Source organism: Marmota marmota, unplaced genomic scaffold (assembly GCF_001458135.2).
Source record: "Marmota marmota marmota unplaced genomic scaffold, marMar, whole genome shotgun sequence".
Taxonomy (NCBI): Eukaryota; Metazoa; Chordata; class Mammalia; order Rodentia; family Sciuridae; genus Marmota; species Marmota marmota.
This window is the reverse complement of record NW_026000037.1, coordinates 40,379,551-40,402,261: the sequence shown is the minus strand read 5'-3', so window position 1 is coordinate 40,402,261 and position 22,711 is coordinate 40,379,551. Positions and strand designations below refer to the sequence as shown.

The window sequence follows — 22,711 nt, the reverse complement described above, 5'->3', positions numbered from 1 at the left end:
GGGTTTCCGAATACTTGGTAGTGTGGGCGGCGCGGTCGGGCGCTGTCTCTGCGCCGGTGCGAGCTGCGCGGCTGCGGGCCTGGGACCGTTCAGTCCCCTCCTCGCGAGTTTGGGGATGGTTCCCGACTCGCAGCCCTTTGTCTTTGGGGAGTTTCCTAAGAAGTCCATTAAGCAGTACACCCATTGCTCCGATTTCGATTGAAGGTAGAAGAGGTTTCTTGCCCCAGGTCTGATGTGTGTGAGAGGCACGGCCTGGCCCTGTCTCTTTCGGCCCTTTCTTGTGCCAGCAGTTAGGATTGGAGACGAGAAGAAATACTGGGGTCTTCTGAGATGAAGGTTGTAGCTTATGGCCCTAGCCGCACTACTGAGCGACCTCGGGTTGCAGAATGCGGAAAACGTGAGGAATTGCTCTTGACTTTCCCTGTACACTTAGGGTTTAAGAACCTTAACTTCACCCTCAACCCCCTCTGTGAGGAGGAGGGCTAAAGACTTAGGCCTCCTAAAAGTGATAGACTTTTCTCCGTTTACCTTATTTATACATCTGTTTAAGGTTAAACTTAAGGTCATTGTTATACTTGTGTGGGTTATTAGAGTTTTTTTTTTTTTCTAAGGTTGGGTGTTTCAGTGAAAGCTTTAAAAAACATACCATATGAAACGTTTGTTGAGGGTAGGAAACTAGCAAGTTACTAAGTATAGAGTGTATTGTATAGGGATGCTTAAAGTTCATCAGAACACCAGCATTGTCTTGAAATGCATAGCAGGTTTATTAAAATTTGTTATTTTAAAATGAGTGTAAAGCTGTGGAAAGAGGATACAGTTTTAACAAAAAAAGACTCCATGGTTATGAGATGCAGTGTTTATTTTTTTAAACTCAAGTTAGGTGTTTCATCATTCCTGCTGTCAATAACTTATGTTTTTCTCTTGTATAAGGTAGTGGTGTTATCACATCCCAAAGTTTTCCAGTTAAAACCTAAAATGAATGGTATCATCTATTACACAGGCCCACTGCTGCCTCCTTCCCCTTCAGTAATGGAACTCATCTTGTAAATAGAAGGAAGGGACTGGACCTTGTGGTCTCTACTGTTACCTTTAAAAAAAAAAAAGTGTAGAGCACATGATTCTAAATGTAATGGAAGGTGACATGGGGATTTTTCAGAAAGTGGAGAAAACTAGTTCTAATTAGCACTCTCTCTGACTGGTTGTGTGTGATGGGAGAGTAGTCACTTAAACTCTCGGTGCAGGTGTTCTTAACCTGCAACACCAGGAATTTGTGCGGCCTACTTGAAAACTTAATCTCTAGATTTAATGTATTTACATTATTGTAAAACCAGTGATGTTTATCATAGATAAGATCTAGTTTTAACATCCATAATTTTGAATTATTTTTAATGAAGCTAGTGTTTCAATTCTGGAATGAGGCTTATAAAAACTTTTCTTGTTAATTGAGCTCTGATACAGCCAGAAAAATAGATATTTGCTTCTATAGTTTAATGAAATTAGATGTTTGCCAACAGATACTTGCCAGTAGTAAACAATAATATGTGCATGGGTACCACTCCAGATCACTAGTAGTAGTTTTATTCTTATAAGCTGTATCCTGTGATAATTGGATGGACATTTTTCTTGGTGATGGGAAATTAATAGTAAGAGGAATTAATGGAGTCAAGTTCTAAAAAAGTTGCATCTCAATATTGTGAAAGTGAATAAATTGTTTCTTTTCTGTTAAACACTGGTTGTGTTTTCAATAGTCACTTTTCAGAATATTCCCAACTCGGTCTAATGCTAGATACTTGTTGGTTTTTTGGTTCTGTCCTAAATTGGACATATGTAAATCAGATATATCTTAGGTGCATTAGTTTACCTACAGAAGAGTTAGGACATGATCCTAAGTTCTTTTCACAGAAATTCTTGGAAAGAAGGTTTTGGGGGATTGCAGAATTTGCTGTGCTGATGAAACTTAAACTGTGACAGATCTCTTTTCTGAAATCCTTTCAGAACAGCTTTTTTAGTTAAAGCTTAGATTTAGTGCACAGTGAAAGCAAATTGCATACTGCTCAAAAGAAAAACTATAGGTTATATTTAGGTGATACTTAGATTCAGTGGAGCACAAACTTTATTCTCTGTTCTGTTACTTTTACATTATTTTTTATTTAAAAAAAAAAAGTTTCAGTGGTCCTTTGAAGTAGTTATTTATTTCCCCTGAAAAGAGGAAACTGAGGCTCATGCAGAGTCATTTCCCCAGACTATATATCTGTTATATGACAGAGCCCAGCAACTTGAAACACCAAAGAAATGTGTTACTAATTATTATTGTCCATCTTTAAAAAAGAGATTCACATCATTATTTTCCTATTTTTCATCCTTATTAACAGTCTCTCAGTTGCTAAACTACAAATCTCTAGGATTTTGAAGAGTTGCAATTTGTGACTTTTCATATGAATAGTAGTTTACTAAACATATTTTTGAGCATCTGTTTGGATCAGGACCTGTGCTGAGTCATAGGAATTAGAACAAAGCCAGCTAACAAATTTTCCTGCCTTTATGGAGCTTCTTTATAGTATAGGGAGATGGAAAATAAACTTACTTCATCTCTAAAGATAAAATAAAAGCAGTAACATTTACTGACTTTTGCAAGGCTACGTTCTCAGTATTTCATACAGGTTGGTTGATTTAATCTGCACCTGGTTGATTTTTCTTCCTATCCTACAGAGGCAACTCTGTTTTACAGTTTTTTTGTCTTGTTTTTGGGATTTTTGTTGTTTTGTTTTTGCAGTGCCAGGGCCTCACACATGCTAGGCAGGTGCTTTACACTAAGCTACATTCCCCATCCTCTTAAGTGGTTTTCATAAAGTACTATAATTCAAAGTGATGAACCTGGGATTTTAACCAAGGTTTTCTATTGCTAGAGTTAGTGCTCTTAAAGACACACACAAACACCTTTTTTTTGTATAAGAAGGACTCATGCTAAATAAAAGGAGGAACTCTTGACACTTACGTGAACTATGAAAGATGTTTTGGAATTTCCCCATTGGTGTCTTGTATTGCTTTTCTGATTGGTTGTTAGAAAAGGAATTATATTACAAATGAGTGCTGGAAAAGCTGCCTATGCTGCACAAACCTGGCTCTGATAAAGCGAATTCTGCTTCTGTTTTTTTAAAAATTTATTTAACAAATTCAAACATATGTAGGTGAATACATGTAGTAGCTAAGTAGCCAAGGAGTCGACTATACCATTTTCAATATTTTATCTCTTAGCTCTGAGTGAACCCTTTTTCATACTATGTAGAAGTGGACCTGGGTCCTTTAAATAGTTTTCTTTTGTCGGTTGGCACAGTGTTAAACTTTGTTGATAGACAGCACTGGAGGGACATTTGCAGAAAGAAAGGGGTTTTCTTCATGGTTACAGTGTGCTCTCAAAAAAAAAAAGTCTTTTCAACACAAATACCCTCACCAGTGCCTGCCTGACTCTTGCACTACATAGTGGTCGGCAGCAGTCAGCAGTTTTCCTTAGCACCCTCCACACCCCTCAGCTTTGTCCTCCAGAGAAGTACCTTCCATTAAAAATTTTCCCCAGCACCCCTGGATGGAGGATTTCCAGCACTCACTGGGGCAACTTCTCTGCCATTCATTGATCCATAGCTATGCCGTCGGACAAGGTCTTTATCTTAGTCTCAAGAGGGATGGAGGAGCTCTGTCTCAGCCATAGGTGGAGTGGATTCTTCTTATATTTGTCATTCCTGTAATCTTTGTAGCTCTTTTCTTTCTTATTAACCAATTCCTCATTATTCCAGTCTCCTGTAACAGTTATTTTCTCTAAACTTTCCAAGTTCAAATTATTGTATGTCTCCTGATTGGATTTCTAATTTTGTCATGTATATTCAATTGCTTTTTCTTAAGCAACCTCTTCATACAAAAGAAGTTTGTTTTTTCTCTATGAAACTTCATGACTGTTGCTATAAATAGCAAGTTTATTTTTATGTTTGTTTTTTTATTGATGATACTTTTTAAGTTTTGAAAATTGAGTTTTTATTACAAAGTGACTGGATCAGATACCTGCCTCCTAATTTATTTGTTCATTCATTGATGATACTTTATTAAGCCCATGCTTTATTCCAGGCTTTGTGCTGTGGAGTGGAAGAACAATAGTGAACATGACAAATAGATTTTGTGCTCTCTAAAGGATATAGAATTAATAAGGCTAAGTAATAATTTGGATATGAAGTGAAAATAAAGAATAGTGTATTTTTCTTGGTGTTTGTGATTAGGCAATAGTTCAGTTTGTTTTGGTTTTATAAATTAATGACTAGTAATTGGAGAGATACAGACTTCAGCAACTGTAAATAAATGGAACTGATTAGCTGCCTGAGTGTGTCAAAAGGAAATGAAAGAAAAAGTGATACAAGAAAAAATAAGATTATTTTTTTCCTGCCATACTGGAGGTTAATCTAGAGAATCACATATGCTAAGTGAATGCTCTACCACTGACCTACATCCCCAGTCCTTTAGTTTATTTTGAGACAAGGTCTCACTAAGTTGTGCAAGCTGGCCTTCAATTTATCAGCCTCTTGCCTCCGCCTCTGAAGTAGCTGGGATTACAGGCATGTGCACACTACACCAGCAGTAAGAAGCATTTTGTGATAAAATAGTATTTATTGGTAAACTCAAGCCTAAATAATAACTTAGAATTTCATCAAAACATTATAACTATAGTTATTTTGGTTTATTTGCGTAAATGTAGGAATGCTGTGACATAGATATTCTAAAAGAAAATTTTTACTAAGCAATAAACTTTTGATGATTCCCATGCAGCAAAGAATTAGAATGAGGAAATTTTATTATATTTGTCCACAATAACAATATCTCCTAGTATACATTTTTTATTTTAAGGTTCTGTGGAGTATTTGTTTTGAAGGACATTATATAACACTTTCTAGCTACAAATTTATGTTTTGCATAGAATCTTGTGCCATCTTGGTAATGATAAGAACAGGCTGGGATAATTAGAGCCTAAGGATGTTATGAATTTGATTTAGTATTAGGATAAAAGTATCTATGAATAATTAGCCCCTATCATTAGAAATAACTAGTTTGTTACCAATGAGTTGGTACCTTTATCTTTGAGCCCATTACACAATTAGGTCTTAATTTTATAGTTCTTATTGTAACCTACATTCTAAATCTTAGATTTAGGAATTTGTTAAAAATAGCCATTGATGTTTCAGTGTAAAAACTCACACAAAATTCAAATAGAAATTAGTTTTGGGAGGGGACAAAAGGAGATGTTGATAATGAATCTGACTTGTAGGTAGATATAGGCTGGGGTGAGGAGATGAAGATACTGTGGATCATGAATTCTTCATTGGAATAGTCCTCCAAAGGGTCTTTGACAGTTCTACAGAGTCTGTGGCTCCTTGGAGACTTTCTAAGTTCTGCATGTTTGATTGGAATTTATTCCTTTTTCTTTTTGAAGTATTTTAACCATTATTTTAAACCTCATGTATTTGATTATTTTGCTTATATCGCTCTGATTGACTTTAGAAATCTGAAGTGGGAAATGTTTGCATATTTATGTGTTCGAATTTTTATGTATAGGAATTTGCCAAGTTTGTAAAATTAGATAGGCAGGAGAGAGAGAGAGTGTCTCTAGATGGAGAGCCATGTTGGCAAAGTTAAATGATTGGAAGTCTATGAGACATTCTGGGGACTGAGTAGACTAGTTAACCAAAAATTTAGTAAAGAGGTCAAGAAAAGAAAGAATTAAGAGATTTGGTTAAGACTTTAACTATTCTTTGTCGTATTTATTTTTTACTGTGTTTGTCTGTTGATCTAACCTCTATTCACTTGTCTACTTTACCTTTCATCATAGTACATAGGCCAAAGGGTATGTAAACTCCAAGGTTTCAGATTTGGGGTATTTCTCCTCCTTTGTCCATAGCCTTCTCATTTTACCTGCACTACCCTATCAATCAGCTAACTAACCTTACTAGGGCTTCTAGTCATTCCTATCCTTGTAGGGTAACACTGAATTTCTTTCCCTACCTACATTCTGTGGCTTGCTGATTTATTAAATTTTCATCATCATCTCTTAACACTCTGTTATTTTCTACCATGTGAGAGAGACATGGATTCTCACCCTGTATCATCTACTATACTTTTTCTCCCCAGGATGGCTTAATTTCTCTGCTCTACTAACAGTTAAAACAGCTTATATCTGTCTTCACCTCAGGTTGTGGTATCTAATTTCAGCCTTTTGATTCTCTAGTTCATTCTGTATAATGGCTTAAAAATTGATACATCTTGAACTGTTAACTCCGTCCTTTCCTTGGCAGGCAACCGACTTGTGTTACAAGAAGATGAGATTCTTCTGGTATGAGTCTCTTCTGCCATCTGCATTATCTCAGTATCTCTTGAGTTTTTGCAGAGTGGTTTGTTCTGAGCAGTTTTACCTTGCTTATCACATTCAGCATGGGGCCAGGTATGACAAAAAATATTTCTTCAGTTGTTTTTTTTTTTTTTTTTTTTGGTCTAGTTAGTCCTACCTAATAGCTTGGAAAGGCAATATGTTCCAATGGAGAAATAAGTCGTAGGGGCATGGCTAAGATAAGGAGATCACTTTTTAAAATACCTATACCAAAACCAAATGAGCATTTTTTAACTTTAAAGGGATCGTTTTAAGAGGCGATAGTTTTTCCACTGATATATCCTACTGTTATTCAGTGTATCTTTTGAAACTTCTTTTAGAATTTCTTTGGAGACAAATTTTTAAATCCGTTCATATTATTCAAAGACTGTACCACACTTAAACAATAAAAAAATAATACTTGTTTTAGGTCACTTTTCCCTTATAACCAAGTTGATATCAAGTGACCTTCTCTTTAAAATCAAAAGATTGAAAGAGTTTCAATATTGAGAATATTTAGAATGGTGTACTTCAGGGTCTAAAAACAATTATGAAAGAAAAGTAACAATTTTTTTGGAAAAAAAGATAACATGATTAAAACAAGTGTCTAATTTCCCTTCAATGATTGCATACACACACACACACACACACTTATTTCATACTTACAGTTACATATCACAGATTCTTGCATATATTTTTATTGTTTATTTTTGGGTTTGCCCCATTAATTTTGTATTGTTTTTAGGGTACTATTTATTTACTGCTTATCGTAAATGTGTTTTCTTCCAGACAGTTGGTGAATCTATCCATATTTTGTCCTGTAGCTAATACATTGGGGTATTACAAAATGTATTCCTAGAACATAAAGAACTAAACTGACATTTTGAGACTCCTCTGATTAAAAAACATTATTCAGGTGGGAGACTTTCTGGTTGTATTAATTGTCTAGAGGTGCTTATATTTATAGAAGTGAAGAATAGCTATGTCATGAAAGGAAGATGCTTAATTTGGGGACACAGAAATACACACAACTGAGAGGCAGAATTACCATATAATTTAAAAACTTGCCGGGGAAAAAAGGTACCCTATCCAGAGAACTCCATTGTCTGCCCCTAATGCAGGCATGGCCTTGCTGTAAAAATGGATTAATTGATCATCATAGCCCATAACACTCCCTTATTTGGGGTTCCGTGTTCTCCAAATAATCTTTTGGTTTTAATTCATCTATATTATATGCTTTTCCTCAGGGAGACATGGTAATTAGTGCTTTATTTTGAAAATGTTAAAATAACAAAACCAGAAAACTCAATAGGGACAAGTTTGGGGAGGGAGTGGATAGAGAAGTTGGTGATGAGTGTGGCTTGTAGCTGTGTTAGGCTAGGGTAAGGAGATAGCACTTGTTAGGTAGTTTTGTTTTGTTTTTGAGATGGGGGTCTTGTTATGTTGCCTAGTCTTGTCTCAAACATATGATCTTCCTGCCTCACCCTCTGAGTAGCTGGGATTGCAGGGATGTGCCACCACAATAGGCTTATCAGGCAGTTTTAAACATTTGGTTTTATTATATGTTACTCATTTGGCGTTCTTATTTATATATTATTCACATCTATGAGTTGCCTTCTCTGAATCTGTCTACTGTGGAATAGTAACAGGATTGAGTTTGTTGACCTGGGAGGCCCAAGGCGGCCATACTTTAGGCAAATTCTCCAGAGGAATATGAGCTACTAAGATCTCTTAACTTTCCTAAGTGTCTTCTATATATTATTAACCCTTCACTTTTAACAAGTATTACCTTTGTAATTGAGTCTACTCTCAGTTCCTTCACCCTCGTTGTCTCTGAACATGAAATAGTCTAGGCCCTGATTCTTAAGAACCTATATAAGGGGACAGTACTCATGTCACACTTAAGGACCCAGTGGTTCTAAGCTGTGTGCTCTTTAGAGAAATAGGTAACTGGATAAAATGTGATGTATTAAATTTTTTTATTTAATTGGTTTTCCTATTTTTATGTAACAGGAGAATTGAAATAGCACTAGGAATCCCCCTCTATGGTAAATGGCAGCTATTTGTTGCTATTTGAATTGTAAAGATCCCCTTATTCTGAGGTGTTAAAATTCTCAGTTTATTATTTATAGAATGAATTTTAATTGATTCAGCATTTATTAAATGCCTACCTTGTGCCAGGAAGAATTATAGTCATGAGGAATACATGGAATATAAGATGATTAATATGTATTCTGTATAGTTGAAGGGTACCTCATTAAGCTAAGATTAGTGGACATGTAAATAATTATAAGTGCAATGTTAGAGGTATTATTTAAAAATAAAGCAGGAGAAAGTGATTCTTCATGGAAAACTAGAAACTTAAAAGATTAGTAGGAATTCCTCAAATGGAAAATTAGAGTAATCCCAGCATAGAGAGAACCCAAGAGCAGCAGTAAAACTTTATTTGCTATGAACATGTATGCAGAATAGGAGGGTGTTTGAAATTTGGTGTTGATAGCTGATAGAGTAGTAAGAAAAAGCTGAAGTCTAGTCAGTTTTCACTGTCTTAATTTATAAGCCTGAAAACTTGTACCTTTTCTCTTTGTCAAAAATAGAGTCATGACGAAAATGGAGAGTGGAATTTTCAGCTCTGTTTTGCAGAAAAATTACTCTGGAAACAATGGGAAGATAAATTAGAGATAACACTACTTAGGGAGGGTTTTTTTTTTTTTTTTTTTTTAAAGAAAGTGAGAGAGAGAGAATTTTAATATTTATTTTTTAGTATTTGGCAGACACAACATCTTTGTCTGTATGTGGTGCTGAGGATCGAACCTGGGCCGCACGCATGCCAGGCGAGCGCGCTACCGCTTGAGCCACATCCCCAGCCCTAGGGAGGGTTTTAAAGTGAGAGATGGGGAGGATTTCAACTAGGACAGTGGGAAGGAGACAGATTGAGGATATATTTTTTGATAAGGAATCAATAGAATTTAGTGACAGATGTTGGGATTGAGGAAAAGACTAAACGTACAGGGCACCTGAATTAATTGTAGCACCATTAAGCAATTTAGTAAGACAGATGTAAAACAGGTTCAAATATTGGGTTTTGGACATGGGAAATGGCATTGTGTGTGTTGGCTCAGGTAGAGTACAGTTGAAGAGAAATTTGGGAACATAGGTTAGGAATTGTCTCTTGATGATTGGCAGCATTGTATACTGTTTTAATTGTTATACAACCCTGAAGGATGTGTAGTATTTCCCCTATTTTACAATAAAGAAACTTAGAATCAGAGAAATAGTTGCCAAATAGTTGTTCAAATAATTCCCATGAATTTTTCCATATACTTCCATTACCTGTTGGGATTAAAACAAACTACTCCTTAATTTTGTGACTTAAACCAGTGATTTATTATTATTATTTATGTTTCTGAGAATGAGTGACCTCAGCTAGAAAGCTCTTGACTTGGAGACTCTTATTTGGTTGTAATCAGAGGCAACTGGAACTATAGAGTCATCTCAAGGTTCAACCATACTCAATGTACAAATTTGCTTCTTTAATTCATGTGTCTGACATCTCAGCTGGAATGGCTGGAAGAACTGGTGAGGGGAGATCACTGCTGGGGGCTGGCTGGTTATCTCTCTTAATAAGGTCTCACCAAGTGATTAGCCTGATGTTCTTCACTCAACTGCACATTAGTCTTGGGATTGTTATATAGTGTGTGGCTTGGTGGCGGAGGGAGTTGTCTAAAACAGCCAGGTAGCAACTGAAAGGATTTTGATGATCTAGGCCCAGAAGTCATACAGTATCACTTATGCTGCATTCTGTGGATCAAAAGTGAGTCCCAGGGCCAGTTCAGCTTCTAGAAGAGGAGATAGCCAAGGGCATGACTATCCAGGGACTATCACACCATCTTTGGAGATTAGCTTCCTCCACACACTTTGCTGCTTTGGCAATTATTTATAGATAGCCTGAAAATAGATGAAACTAAGTTGCCTTGCTAGCTTATAAAAAGGGTAGAAGAAGGCGTCCTGGGAACACAAATGTTTGAAAGAAGACTCAAAGAAGAGAAGCCAATAAGAAACGGGGAGAGAGGACAGCTGTCAAGAGATCAGAAAAAAAGTTAAGAGAGAGAGATGCCATAGAAGCCAACCAGGGGAAGTGGATACTCTCACCATAGCTTCAGGTCCTTAGATTTGGTGTTATAACAGTTTTGTAGTTTCAGTGTACATATGATTTATAATTACTCATCTTTTGTTTTTCTTCCCATTCACTGCAATTCTCATATACATACTCAATTGAAGCCTAAAATTTCACAGATAGAACTTCTAATGTGAAACACTTATAACTTAAATCATTTGTAAATTGTCATGATTACATTTGGAATACTTTACTGAGAATAGACTTCCATAGAAGTAGGAGGAACACACAGTGCTTCTGGCTTCCCAGGGAGGATGTTGGAAAGATGAGAGGTCTCAGTAGAATGAGGAGGATAAGGAAAGTGAGCCACTTCTGCTGGTCTTGGTGGGACATTTTTTTGAGTTCCAAAAAAGGTATATAGTGCTATGCACTGAAATATACCATAGAAAAAAAGAAGGGTGAAATAGTATGTGCATGTTGAAATCAGTGGTGTTTTCTTTATTTCAGAGCACAAAGTTATCATTGTTGGATTGGATAATGCAGGAAAAACTACCATCCTTTACCAATTGTAAGTACTACCTTAATAGATTATTTTGTAATTTCTAGTTAACTTTTTCTTCCTGGGTGATATTCTATTAATGAATATAATGAAAAAACTGTATGGAATCTAAGTTACTCAGTAAGAAAAGAGATTGTCCATAAATCTGAAGCCAAATTTAAGTAAGTTTTTATAGAAAGCTAGATATTTATATGACATCGAGTGCATTATTTAGTTGTTTTGCACTAAAGCTCTTTTGCTTATAGAAAGTAGAAAAATATTTGTTTATATAGTTTCTTTTAATGATCTATAATAGTCTAGATTATCTCTTGTCTATTTCCAGCCCTATAAATCCTTAGCTTTCTCTTGGTATGAACTGGTGGAAAAAGGGTATTTGGGGATAAAATGTAAAAGTTCATGCTGCTTTGTCCCTTGATTAGAAAATTATTCAAACAAGGTAGCCTCTTTACTAATTGTAATATATATGAACTTTTTTTTCCCCAGTTCTATGAATGAAGTTGTACATACATCCCCTACAATAGGAAGTAATGTAGAAGAGATAGTGATTAATAATACACGTTTCCTAATGTGGGATATTGGTGGCCAAGAATCTCTTCGTTCTTCCTGGAATACTTATTATACTAACACGGAGGTAATGTTTCTTAATATGCTTAAACTTCTTTCTATAAAGAGAATGCTTGAGAAACACTTAGATTTGAATTCTTATAGTTATAAAGATATAGCTGTATTTTGACACACAGAGTTTAAGCATAATAGAATCCTTAATTCCCTGTTTCAGTGTCAATTATTCTGTACATTCATTGTCATTGAATCTCTGTAGGGAAAATTAGTGGTTTATTGGTTTGATTGTTTATTGATCCTAGAACTTGTCTCAGGTAATTTTTATAATGACTTTATCTTCCAGTTTGTAATTTCGTTTCTTTCTTACTATTTATATTTGGTTAAGTATTGGAAATCCTAGTTAAATGAAAGGGCTTTGGTGGTTTAATCTTAACCAATTTTACTGTGCATTTTCTTTTATGCAACACAATTTTACATTAAGGAAATCTTTTTCTTTTGATTATGAAATACTTTAGACATAATCATATGTTTTTATTTACACATTACTTCCTACAAGAAAATTTTAGACCTGTGACATTTGTATTCATTGTATAGCCCTGTAAATTGAAAGACTGTGCTAATTGTTTTTGTAGTGTTGATTATAAGTTAATAAAATATACTCTAAACATATCTTTTAATTCAATAAGACACTATTAAGTATCTCTAATAGTCTGACCCCAAACATTCCATTAAGCGTTTAACTATATATTTTTGGAGAAGGAATGATATGTATGAAGGTAAATATGGGCTGGCTGCAGTGGCACAAGCAACCAGCTACTTGCCTAGCATGTGTGAGGTCCTGGGTTCAATCCCCAGTATCATGGGTACCACTGTTATAATGCTATAGGTATTAAATTATGCCAACACTTTGAAAATTAGCAACTATTTTTTTTTTTTAAAAAAGAATGGATCTTACAGTAATGAAAGTAATTTATCAGTAAACTGTCAAGTGAAAGGAGATAAAAGTAATTCTCTTATTCATCTCTTATGGTTGATGAAAACTGAAAAATAGAAGAGACTTAAAATGGAAATTCATATCTAGTTCTAAAAAATAAATAGTGCTTTTTAATCGTAGGCAGTCAGAATTAATTTGGGCATCATAAATACCATCATAAATTAGTGAATTATGTATTTACTTCTGTTTCCTGTTGCTTTTTGATGCTCATGGAGTTGGGAAGAGGTTTAATAGAGGTCATCCCACTCGGAGCCTTAAGTCTTTTATTGCATCTTCTGATATTAGTTACATCAGTAGTTCAGGAAAAAGTTCTACTTTTCAGGTAGCAAGTGCTGTTTATATAAGGAAGAGAGCTTGTTTTTAGGTACAGATTTGTTCTTTCAATTTGTTAATTAAAAAAAATTGTTTTCTTAACTGTGACATTACTCCCATGCACATGTCCTTTTAAATTTTCAAATGGATATTAATATTTGGATGTATCTTCAAATTAGGGGCATAATGTGGTTTTTTTTTCTTATTAAGTTATAGGGCATAAAGATGGACTTAGGGCCATTAGCATTTAAGATACTAATTTAGAAAGCAAGTATGTTGTATATTGGTTAGAATGTTAGCATTGTATTCTTTTTTCTCTTATCTTTTTAAAAATTAGTAAATATATTTGAATTAGAAATGGATTAGACTTTTAGACACTTTACAATATGTATTAGATATCTCTGGTTTTCCAACAATACCATAAGCTTCTAATATCTTGATATTAATAGTCCGTGAGTCAAATAAGCACTATTAATTTTCACATATCAAATTATATACTCACTAATGACTTTTTTTGGTAATTATTTTAGTTTGTAATAGTAGTTGTGGACAGTACAGACAGAGAGAGGATTTCTGTAACTAGAGAAGAACTCTACAAAATGTTAGCACATGAGGTAAGTTATCTTTTTACATAAAATGCTGGGTGGGGGCAGAAGGAGTATGTGTATTACATTTCTTTTTAGTTTCTCTTGAAGATGCCATTTTAAATTTTTTGAAAAATTGTCTGCTGGCTATTCCTGATGGGCATGCCTATTTTATGATTTTGATACTTCTAAAATTTGCAGATTATCTGGAAACAGCAGAAAGTTTGTGGAATTAACAGTAGAATGTTATTTCATTTATCATAGATGAATTTGGAGTAGAAGTTTTACTGATAAGAATAATTCCTAAAAATACCTTTTATTTTACATTTTAAATAAATTTATCATACAGAGTATTATCATTGGAAATAAAGATTTTAAAGTACCTGAGTACACAGCAATTTAGGGATTGAACCCCCAGGGGTGCTTAACCACATCCCCAGTCTTTTTATATTTTATTTAAAGACAGGATCTTGCTAAGGCTGGCTTTGAACTTGTGATCCTCCTGCGTCAGCCTCTTAAGCCGCTGGGATTACAGGTGTGTACCATTGTGCCCAGCTGCAATTCTTAAAATGTTTGTCATTTATCAGACAGATATTTAAATGTCTTGCTTGTTGCCAGACATGGTAGCAGAGGCCTGTAATCCCAGCAACTTGAGAGACTGAGGCAGGAGTATCTCAAATTTGAGACCACCGTAGGCAACTTAATACGATCCTGTCTCAAAATAAATAAAAATTAAAAGGGCTGGGGATGTAGCCCAGTGGTAGAATGCCTGTGGGTTTAATTCCCAGTACTAAAAATAAATGGAATGAAACAAAACAGAATAAAGTAAAGTAATGTAGTAGTTGTTGCTCTTAGGCTTCTCTGATACTGTTTTTTTTTTTTTTTTTAAGCAAACAAAATTATATGACTAGCTACATTCTGTTATTCTTTGAAAAATATTACTAATAATATAAGTTAAAAATTAAATAAGCTACTACTGGTGATGTAGCTCAGAGGTAGAGCACTTACCTGCAAAACAAACAAACTGAATAATTTAGTCAACTTAGTAATGAAATAGAAATATAAAATCATAATATTTACTGTAATAGCAATTGTTCTTTTGAATGTCTTTCATAACAAATGCCACTTTCTCATTTATAAGTAGGAATAGAAAAGTTAATATTTAGATGTATAGAGAATACTTTTTAATTTCAGTAAAATTTTTATAAAGAAAATTTTAAATATCTTTATAATGAAGGTATATATTAATTTACTATTGATTTGAGTAATTTTTTTTTAAAGTTTAAGAATTTTAGTATGTTTCAGGCAGCCTTTCAAGACTTAAGGAAACCCAGTGAAGTGGTTTTGTAATTGAGATTCTTCATTTCTTATGGTGGTCATACCCACCAAATTGCACCTTTTCCTAGTTGATTCTAATTTCTGACAGCCATGTTAAACCTCCTGGGGTTTTTAAGATGTAAATTTTGCCATTGTGCATTAATTTACGAAAAGCTGTTTTAGTTTGGGTTATATGCAGTAAGCCATAAAAGAGGCAGAAAAAAAGATTTTTTTTTTTCTTTCCAACTTTGTATTTTAAAAAATTTACCAGCATTCTTCAGTTTGTTTGAAGGGTTGTTTTGTGAAGACTTTGGAAAGAAAAATAGATATCACATGTTGTCTCTGGGCTGTTTTTTATTTGTTAATAGGTAGTATCCCTATTTGATATGTGTTCTAATTGTCCAATATGTAGCAGGATCAGTATTTGAAGAGCCCATTAGTAGGGCTCCAGTAAAGTTTTTGAATTTTATTAGCTGGGGGCATTAACTTGGACAGATCACTTAACCTCTTCTGTTACAGGTGAGTGTACTCTTGAGACCTACAAAGTTATATGACTAATTAAGCTTTTTAAGAGTAAGGATTTGAATTTAGGCATTCTTGCTCAGCCTCTTTGTTCTGGATGGGCCGGGGGAGACATAAGTAAGGCCTAACTGGAAAGTGAAAAGAGTCTGAATAGAAGATTATGGAAGAAAGGAATTGCAGATGAAGTTGAGAGCTAGCATAACTGCTCAGTGGGGTCAAATAGAGCCCAACAGGCAGAGTTCCAAATAGGGACAAATGGATCAGAGAATGAGAACATGTCAATGAAAAATAAATTTAGACATGAGGTTAGTTGTACATTTCATAGTATTATATTAACCAACAATATCTTATTATCATCATTGATAATGATTCTTCACATGTATTCCAAAATATAAAACTACAAAAAAATTTAAAATACCTTCTGAAAGATTTTTCTTAAATAAAATATAAAACTTTGACACTAATTTTAAAATAGTTTCAAGCACCAAAATCTGAATATTCTTTAGAATGACTCAACTTCTAGGAATTTTCTTCACAAATGAAGCTTTGAGAAACAAATGGACACCCATGTATGACATATAGAAAATGCTAAGTAAATGTCTCTTCCACTGCTGTTATTTGTCTTCTTAACTAAAATACATTTTAGACTCTTAAGATCAGATAATCTGCAATATTTAGCTTAAAGTTTTTAAAATGGCATATGTACATAAGATCACCATTGTCCACCTTATGCTTTGACCTTTTGTTAAGTCAAGCTAATAATGAATAGCCTTAAGGTTATCTTATAAAAAGCAATGGAAGATTTTTCTCCCTAAATATTTAAAAATAAGTAAAATAACTTTGTTTAATCAAGAACTCTAGGTGAAGTTTGGGCTTTTGTGATCTAGAAAGAATTATATTCAGTTTTTTGTTTTGTTTTGTTTGAAGACTTGATAAATGACTTTATTTCTTGTGTTTTTATATTTCCAGTTCAAGGGCTTCTGTAAATTTCAGCACTAAGTGATGAGCACAGATTACTTACAAATAAAATTTAATTATGCATCTTATGCCAGGTATTTAACAGAAGTTTTTTCTTTGAGCATACCAGCAGTAGCAAACCTGACCTATATAAAAGACTTCAACACACACTTGCAAGAGATATTGAAACCTAGAAGATAGGAAGATAGGAATTAAATCTCATGGAAAGTCCATCTACTTAGTTATTCAGCCACATATCAACTATTGATAATGGTTCCATTTTCTACTTGAGAAAAATATTATATCCTTTATGATGACTATATATACCTAAGTTATAGTATTTCCCTTCAATATTTTTGCCTTTTATATAACATGTGAATTGAACTATAGGTGAGACTAGTTGAACATGAAATTTTAAAAACTGTTCACATTCTAACAGTATCTCTTTTTGAACATGGTATTCAGGCAGCTACATCACTAGCTATAGTAGCATTAATAGTTGCCACCCTGCAGAGGGCACTCTAACTAAAAATCAATCTTGATTATTATATAAAATATTTTGCATAATTCTTTTTAATCACATAAAAAATTTACCACTTACATTTTTTATTTATATAACAATCAAAGAAGTCATCAAAACTATATTCTAACAGGAGTAATGTAAAGCTATCAGCTTGTGCTTATAGAAGAATATTGCTTTAAATATATGTACATGTTATTAAAACCAAACTATCCTTTTAAAATCCCTCAGAAGAATGACAGCATTCAACACAATTTAGAAAACTTGCAAGCATAACTTTAGTTTTGTTAGTATCTCTTCATATATATAGGCAGAATTTTATGGGAGTTGAATTGCATCCTTCAGGGATTCTTGGCCTACGATCCATAAATGGGAGTTAGGGTATCTTTTAAAACATTAAAATTACATGTAAATTTAAAAACATTTTTGGCACATATACATATGTGCATTTTTGTGAGGAAAAGATCTGTAACTTTGACTAGATTATCCAGTAAGTCTCTGGCTTTAAAATAGTCTGGGGTTGGGAAAAAGTGTGGCCAGAAAGATACTAAGAACCTTGGGCCTGTTTTGTGAGTAAAACTTACCATTTTGGAGTATGCACAATTATTATGTTTAGAAAAGGATAGTATGGTGTCTTTCTCAGATGAGATACACAATAAATGTTAATTGTAAGGAACAAATGCAGAAAGTTTTAAAAGAACTTGCTCAGAATCATAGCATAGAAGTGGTATAACTTACTAATTGAGTAAATTTGATAAATTTAATGCTAATAAGATGACCTTATCATATATTTATATCTAAGAAATCTTCCTGGACAAACAGGAGTTAGATCTCAGTATGGATAGGACTGATTTAGAATAGTGCTTCTTAACTGAGAATTAAGCCCTAAGGCCTTAAGGCATGCATTTTATGTAATGAATTCCTTTATTTCCTATGCATCTAGAAGGTATTAGCTATGTGCATTGTTGGGAAACTTGCAGTGTAATCACCCACATCATTTTCTACAGTTTAGTTCTCATGGAACCGTGGTTGTGAAAGGCTGGTTTAGAAGGTAATATATGCAGGTAAAGTGAGAGCAACATCGTCTCAGAGGTGTGAATAACATGATTTTGAATTGGGACTGTGTAGAACTGTTCAGAGAGCAATAGATAGATTGCTAATTAGAGTGTTTTATATAGTGAGTGATGATTGGTAAGGCAGAATATCTAGATAAGGTAGAAAGGTACAAGTAGGGTAGGGTTTTGGAGAACTCTTAAGTACCAGGATAAAGGCTAGCTCTTAGCCATATAAGCCTAGTCATGTCATTGGGTGATGGGTATATTTTATATTTGAACAGATGATTGTTAAATATAGTACTTAGAATCATAAAAATATAGTTTAAGGCTGTAAGAAATATGTAAATCCATACTAGTATATATTTATTTTTTCAAAATGTGTTTGGTGTTAAGTTTGCTTCTATCAGCCTGTGAGCTACAAGATACTTTTGTGAAGAATCATTAAGAAATTCTAGGTTAATAAGATGAAAATCAGTCTGTTAAGTTGGAAAATATGTAGAAAAATAAGTTTGTCTTTCAAGTTTTGTTTGCTTTTATAGGACCTAAGAAAAGCTGGATTACTGATTTTTGCTAATAAACAAGACGTTAAAGAATGCATGAGTGTAGCAGAAATCTCCCAGTTTTTGAAGCTAACTTCTATTAAAGATCATCAGTGGCATATCCAGGCATGCTGTGCTCTTACTGGCGAGGGGTAAGAAGTCTTCCTATTAGGTAACATGTATTTAGCATGGAAATGTTTATGTCTTCTTAAACCCAATAAATATTTAAGGAAAAGATGTAAGAAATGGTTGATGTCTACAGTTAGACTTTTTAGGATGTTTTTGTAAATTCTAAAACATACAATATAAACATAATATACATAAATCAACTGAGCATATAGATGATGCAGTTGCTGTAGAAACTCAGAGAAATGAGTGTGTCATCAAGAGCTGGAGAAGTCAGGAATGCTTCTTATGATGATGATGGAATGCATCATCAGAATATACTCAGAACTAATGCTGAGTATATTCCATCTCAGGTGCTTTCCATATGGTGCCTTATTTAATCCTCAGGGCAGCCCTATGGACTATGTTAACTCATTTTATGAATAAAGAATCTGAAATAGAAGAAGACCCATGCATGAGACTATTTTAGGGATATTTGCATTGCCACCAGTGTTGTCAAGAGAAAAATTTTACATTTTCAAAACAAAGTTAGAAGATAGTATGGCCCATGGAGATAGCAATGGCATGAGGGTCCTTGGTTTTGGAGTGAGAAGAGTTGAAGTGTAGGTTGATGCCTAACAGTAGGATTTTGCCCAGGTCTAATGCCCAGAGATGAAAGTATTTCCAGAAGGAGGTGTTAGTCAACTTTGTCAAATACAAGGTCAACAACAAGGAGGATAGAGAGAATATATTAACTTTAACTGTGAATAAGTAAATTCAGTTAGAGCAAATTCTCTGTATTGGAAAGTGGGCAGAGGATAAGAGTAGTTCAGAGAAGAATTGGATTTTAGAGTACCAACTGTAAACTCTTGGAAGGAGGGATGATATAGAGGAGGTTGGAAATAGAATAAAAAGCTAAAAAGAAGAGCCAGGCTCAGTGGAACATGCCTATAACGCCAGCTACTCAGGAGGCTAAAGCAGGCGCTTTGCAAATTTGAGGCCAGTCACAAAGGGCTGGGGATGTAGCTCAATGGTAGAGCACCTGGGCTCAGTCCTCAGTATTAGGGGGAAAAAAAGGGAAGAAAAATGGTTAAAAGAAGGGGCAAGCAAAAGTTTGGTTTTGTTTTTCTTTTTTCAAAGATATGGTAAATCTCTGTGTTATATGTTTGTGCATGCACACAGAATAAAGAGTTAAATGACAGAAGAAGGATTCTAAAAAGAGGTCTTAAATTTTTGGTTGAGGTTCTTGAGGTATTCAGAAAGAGCAGAAGCTTGAGGCATAGATGAATGAAATAGGTAAGGCAAGAGAAATGCTTTTCCTTTCAAGATTGATGAACAGTGAACTAGTTAAATTGAGTTTTTGAAGCCATATCTTATTGAAATAGAAGACAGAAGAGCTAATTTTAACTTTAAAAAAAGCAAATCTATTAATTTTTTTAAGATCTCAGACAATACCAGTTACCCATATATTTAAGTAAAAAAAGTTATGTATTTGTCAAATAGTTTAATATAAATGGAAAGAGAATGAGGCACTGGGTTCCATCCTCAGCACCACATGAAAATAAGTTGAATACATGTTGATATATATATATTTCAAAGCAAAAACACTTGATTATAATATTAAATTTAACAGTAAATATAGTCATCTAGGATTTACATAAGATTTAATTTGTATTCTTTGATAATTAATTAGAAAATATGTACAGATTACATATGAAGTCAACTACATTTTAAAAAGAATAAAACAATAGATGAAGGTGTATTTTCAAACTTTGTTTCATGTGGGTTTCTATTTGTAGCAGTTAGCCCGGAGAAATGTTTAGTTTGGGGGAAAATGTTCTGTTCCCTTCTTAATTCTTGATACTTTGGTCCAAATTCTTGATTTTAGTTTTGTTCAGCATTTTGATTCAGTGAATTTGAGATCACAAACTTTGGAGCTTGTCCTCATTTTTATACCTATTTTTGCTATTTGCTAACCTTGCTAAACCTGGATTTTCTCTGTAACATGGAAAAAAATTCCCAGATATAGTAGTGTACACCTGTAATTCCCAATACTCAAGAGGTTAAGGCAGGAAGATCAGAAGATCTCAACTTTGAGACTAGACTAAGCAACTTGGAAAGACTCTGACTTAAGATTTTAAAAAATTAAAAGGGCTGAGAGTATAGCTCAGTGGTAAAATGCCAGGGGCCCAAAATCACCAGTACCAAAGCAAACAAATAAATGGAAAAAACAAAATCATGGGATGGCTTCTGACCTCACTGTAGTGAAGATTAATTAAAATAGTAGATGTTGGGGCTGGGTTGTAGCTCAGTGGTGGAGCACTTGCCTCACATGTATGAGGCACTGGGTTCCATCCTCAGCACCACATAAAAATAAATAAATAAAATAGTGGGTGTTAAGTCCTTAGAACAGTAATAGTTACTAATTTGCTATTAGTTAAGTACTGTTCATTTGTTGCTTTTATTATTGTGCCTTATTTCCTATCAGTAGTTTATAGGTAGAATTTAGTTAAAGGAGAAAAATATAGGCCACAACTATTTGTTTACTTCATTGCCATTTATTTTTATTTTCTTTTATAATATTAGACTTGTATTTGATAGAAAAATCTGAGTTTTAAAAAAACTTTAATATTGTACCTTCATTTTGTTGTAATAAAACTTGAAACCATTTTCTTCTTGCTAAACATTTAATTTCTCTTATCACAATGAATATCCCTGTGTTTTGGATTAATCCAGTTACCCGTTGTTCAGCAATCTAATTGGTGTTATGATATAAAATTTTACTGCCCACAGATTTTTATATATAAATGTAGTATACATACATGTTTACTTTGTGTTAACAACTCTGCTATATGGTTAATTTAATATCCTGCCACTTGTTTCATGTATCTCATAAGCATTTTTGGTATCAAAATTTTTGAAAGGACAGTTTTAATGTTCGTTCTTTTTTTCCGGTTAAGAATGCTTAATGAAGCGCTGAGGGTATAGTTCCATGGTAGAATGCTTACCTAGGCTTTATAAGAGCCTGAGTTCAATTCCCAGCACTGCAAAAAAGGCTTTAATGAACAGTCTTATGTGTAAATTTATAAATAATCCCTTGATTTTTTTTTTTTTTAGGATACATTTCTAGAATTAGAAAAATTTTTCTAATTTTTTAATATTTTTGTTATCCTATTGCCAGATTATGTTCTGTTGGTATTCATTGTGTAATTAGTAAGCTCAGTTTTATGTCAGCCAGAGTGTTCTAGATACTAGAGATATAATTAAACCAAAAGCATGGATGTACTGTGTATATGAGAGAATGGTTTCACTGCAACAGCACCTGCATTGAATACTGTTGATTTTTAAAACTCTGTTGTTCAAGTAAATTAAAAATATCATCTTTTAGTTTGTAGTCCGTAGTTTTTAGTTCAGAATTTAATCAAATGATTTTGGTTTCTTTATAGATTATGCCAAGGACTTGAATGGATGATGTCACGACTTAAGATTAGATGATCTCTACTGACCTCTTCTCATAGACTTTGTATAAACAAAGTGCTGGACTTTACCTGAAAGCTGCAAAAATTAATGGTTTAGATATATTTATAATAAACTGATTTCAATTTTTTTCTATAAGAAGAAAAATTAAGACCACTTATTTGAAAACAAGATGGGAGTCTCATCTTCCAATTTGCTTTCTCATTAGTTCCTTTCAAAGTACTTTATTAAAGCTGTGATTGACATTTTTCTCAATGAATCCTCTCAGGACAATGTATAGCCTGTGGTAAGTACAAAGGGAGAGGAAGATGTTTTGAACTTTAAGAGCTTTATTATCAGTATACCCCTCCCCAACTGAACGTTGTTCTCTTTTTGTTCCACTAAGTCAAAATACAAATCAGCACAGATACTGTTTCCAATATTTTAAATGTCATGTTAGTTATGAAAAAAAAAAAGTATTTTACTTAAGGTTGTGTGTGTATTATGTATATACCTCAAGTTCAAGTTAATGGCTTTGATTTGTGTTCTAAAGAAAAGCAAATAACGCAAAAATTAGTAATATCCTTAGTTATTGCCCTAATGAGATAAGTACTGGCATTGGTATTAAGTGCCATTTTATACTTTTCCTGTTTGTTTTCTGTATTGTACTAATCAAACGTCCCCTCTCCCCCAATCATTGAGCTGCTCTTAAG

At 33.8% G+C, this 22,711-nt stretch overlaps 1 protein-coding gene and 1 long non-coding RNA gene across 3 annotated transcripts; both read left to right on the top strand.

Moving 5' to 3' along the window:
* The first annotated feature begins 6,314 nt into the window (after positions 1-6,314).
* On the top strand, positions 6,315-22,711 carry Arl5a (ADP ribosylation factor like GTPase 5A). 2 transcript variants are annotated; one of them, XM_048812260.1, is made up of 6 exons: positions 6,315-6,475; positions 11,025-11,085; positions 11,560-11,707; positions 13,474-13,557; positions 18,438-18,609; positions 21,989-22,151. In XM_048812260.1, exons 1-5 carry the CDS (start codon positions 6,466-6,468, stop codon positions 18,591-18,593), a joined length of 459 nt encoding a protein of 152 aa, XP_048668217.1. In that variant the 5' UTR covers positions 6,315-6,465; the 3' UTR covers positions 18,594-18,609; positions 21,989-22,151. The 2 variants fall into 2 exon arrangements, with proteins under 2 accessions (XP_048668217.1, XP_015334662.1); XM_015479176.2 differs by having other exon boundaries at positions 6,327-6,475; positions 18,438-18,589; positions 21,989-22,711.
* Positions 13,743-18,431, top strand: LOC125619398. Its single transcript, XR_007350924.1, has 3 exons — positions 13,743-13,753; positions 17,335-17,337; positions 17,517-18,431. It is a non-coding gene; the product is annotated as an uncharacterized LOC125619398 (long non-coding RNA).

Excerpts from the sequence above, each read along its gene's own strand:
- Arl5a (XM_015479176.2), top strand. Across the intron at positions 13,558-18,437 it reads ACAAAATGTTAGCACATGAG|GACCTAAGAAAAGCTGGATT; the intron begins GTAAGTTATCTT and ends TTGCTTTTATAG. Across the intron at positions 18,590-21,988 it reads TGTGCTCTTACTGGCGAGGG|ATTATGCCAAGGACTTGAAT; the intron begins GTAAGAAGTCTT and ends GTTTCTTTATAG.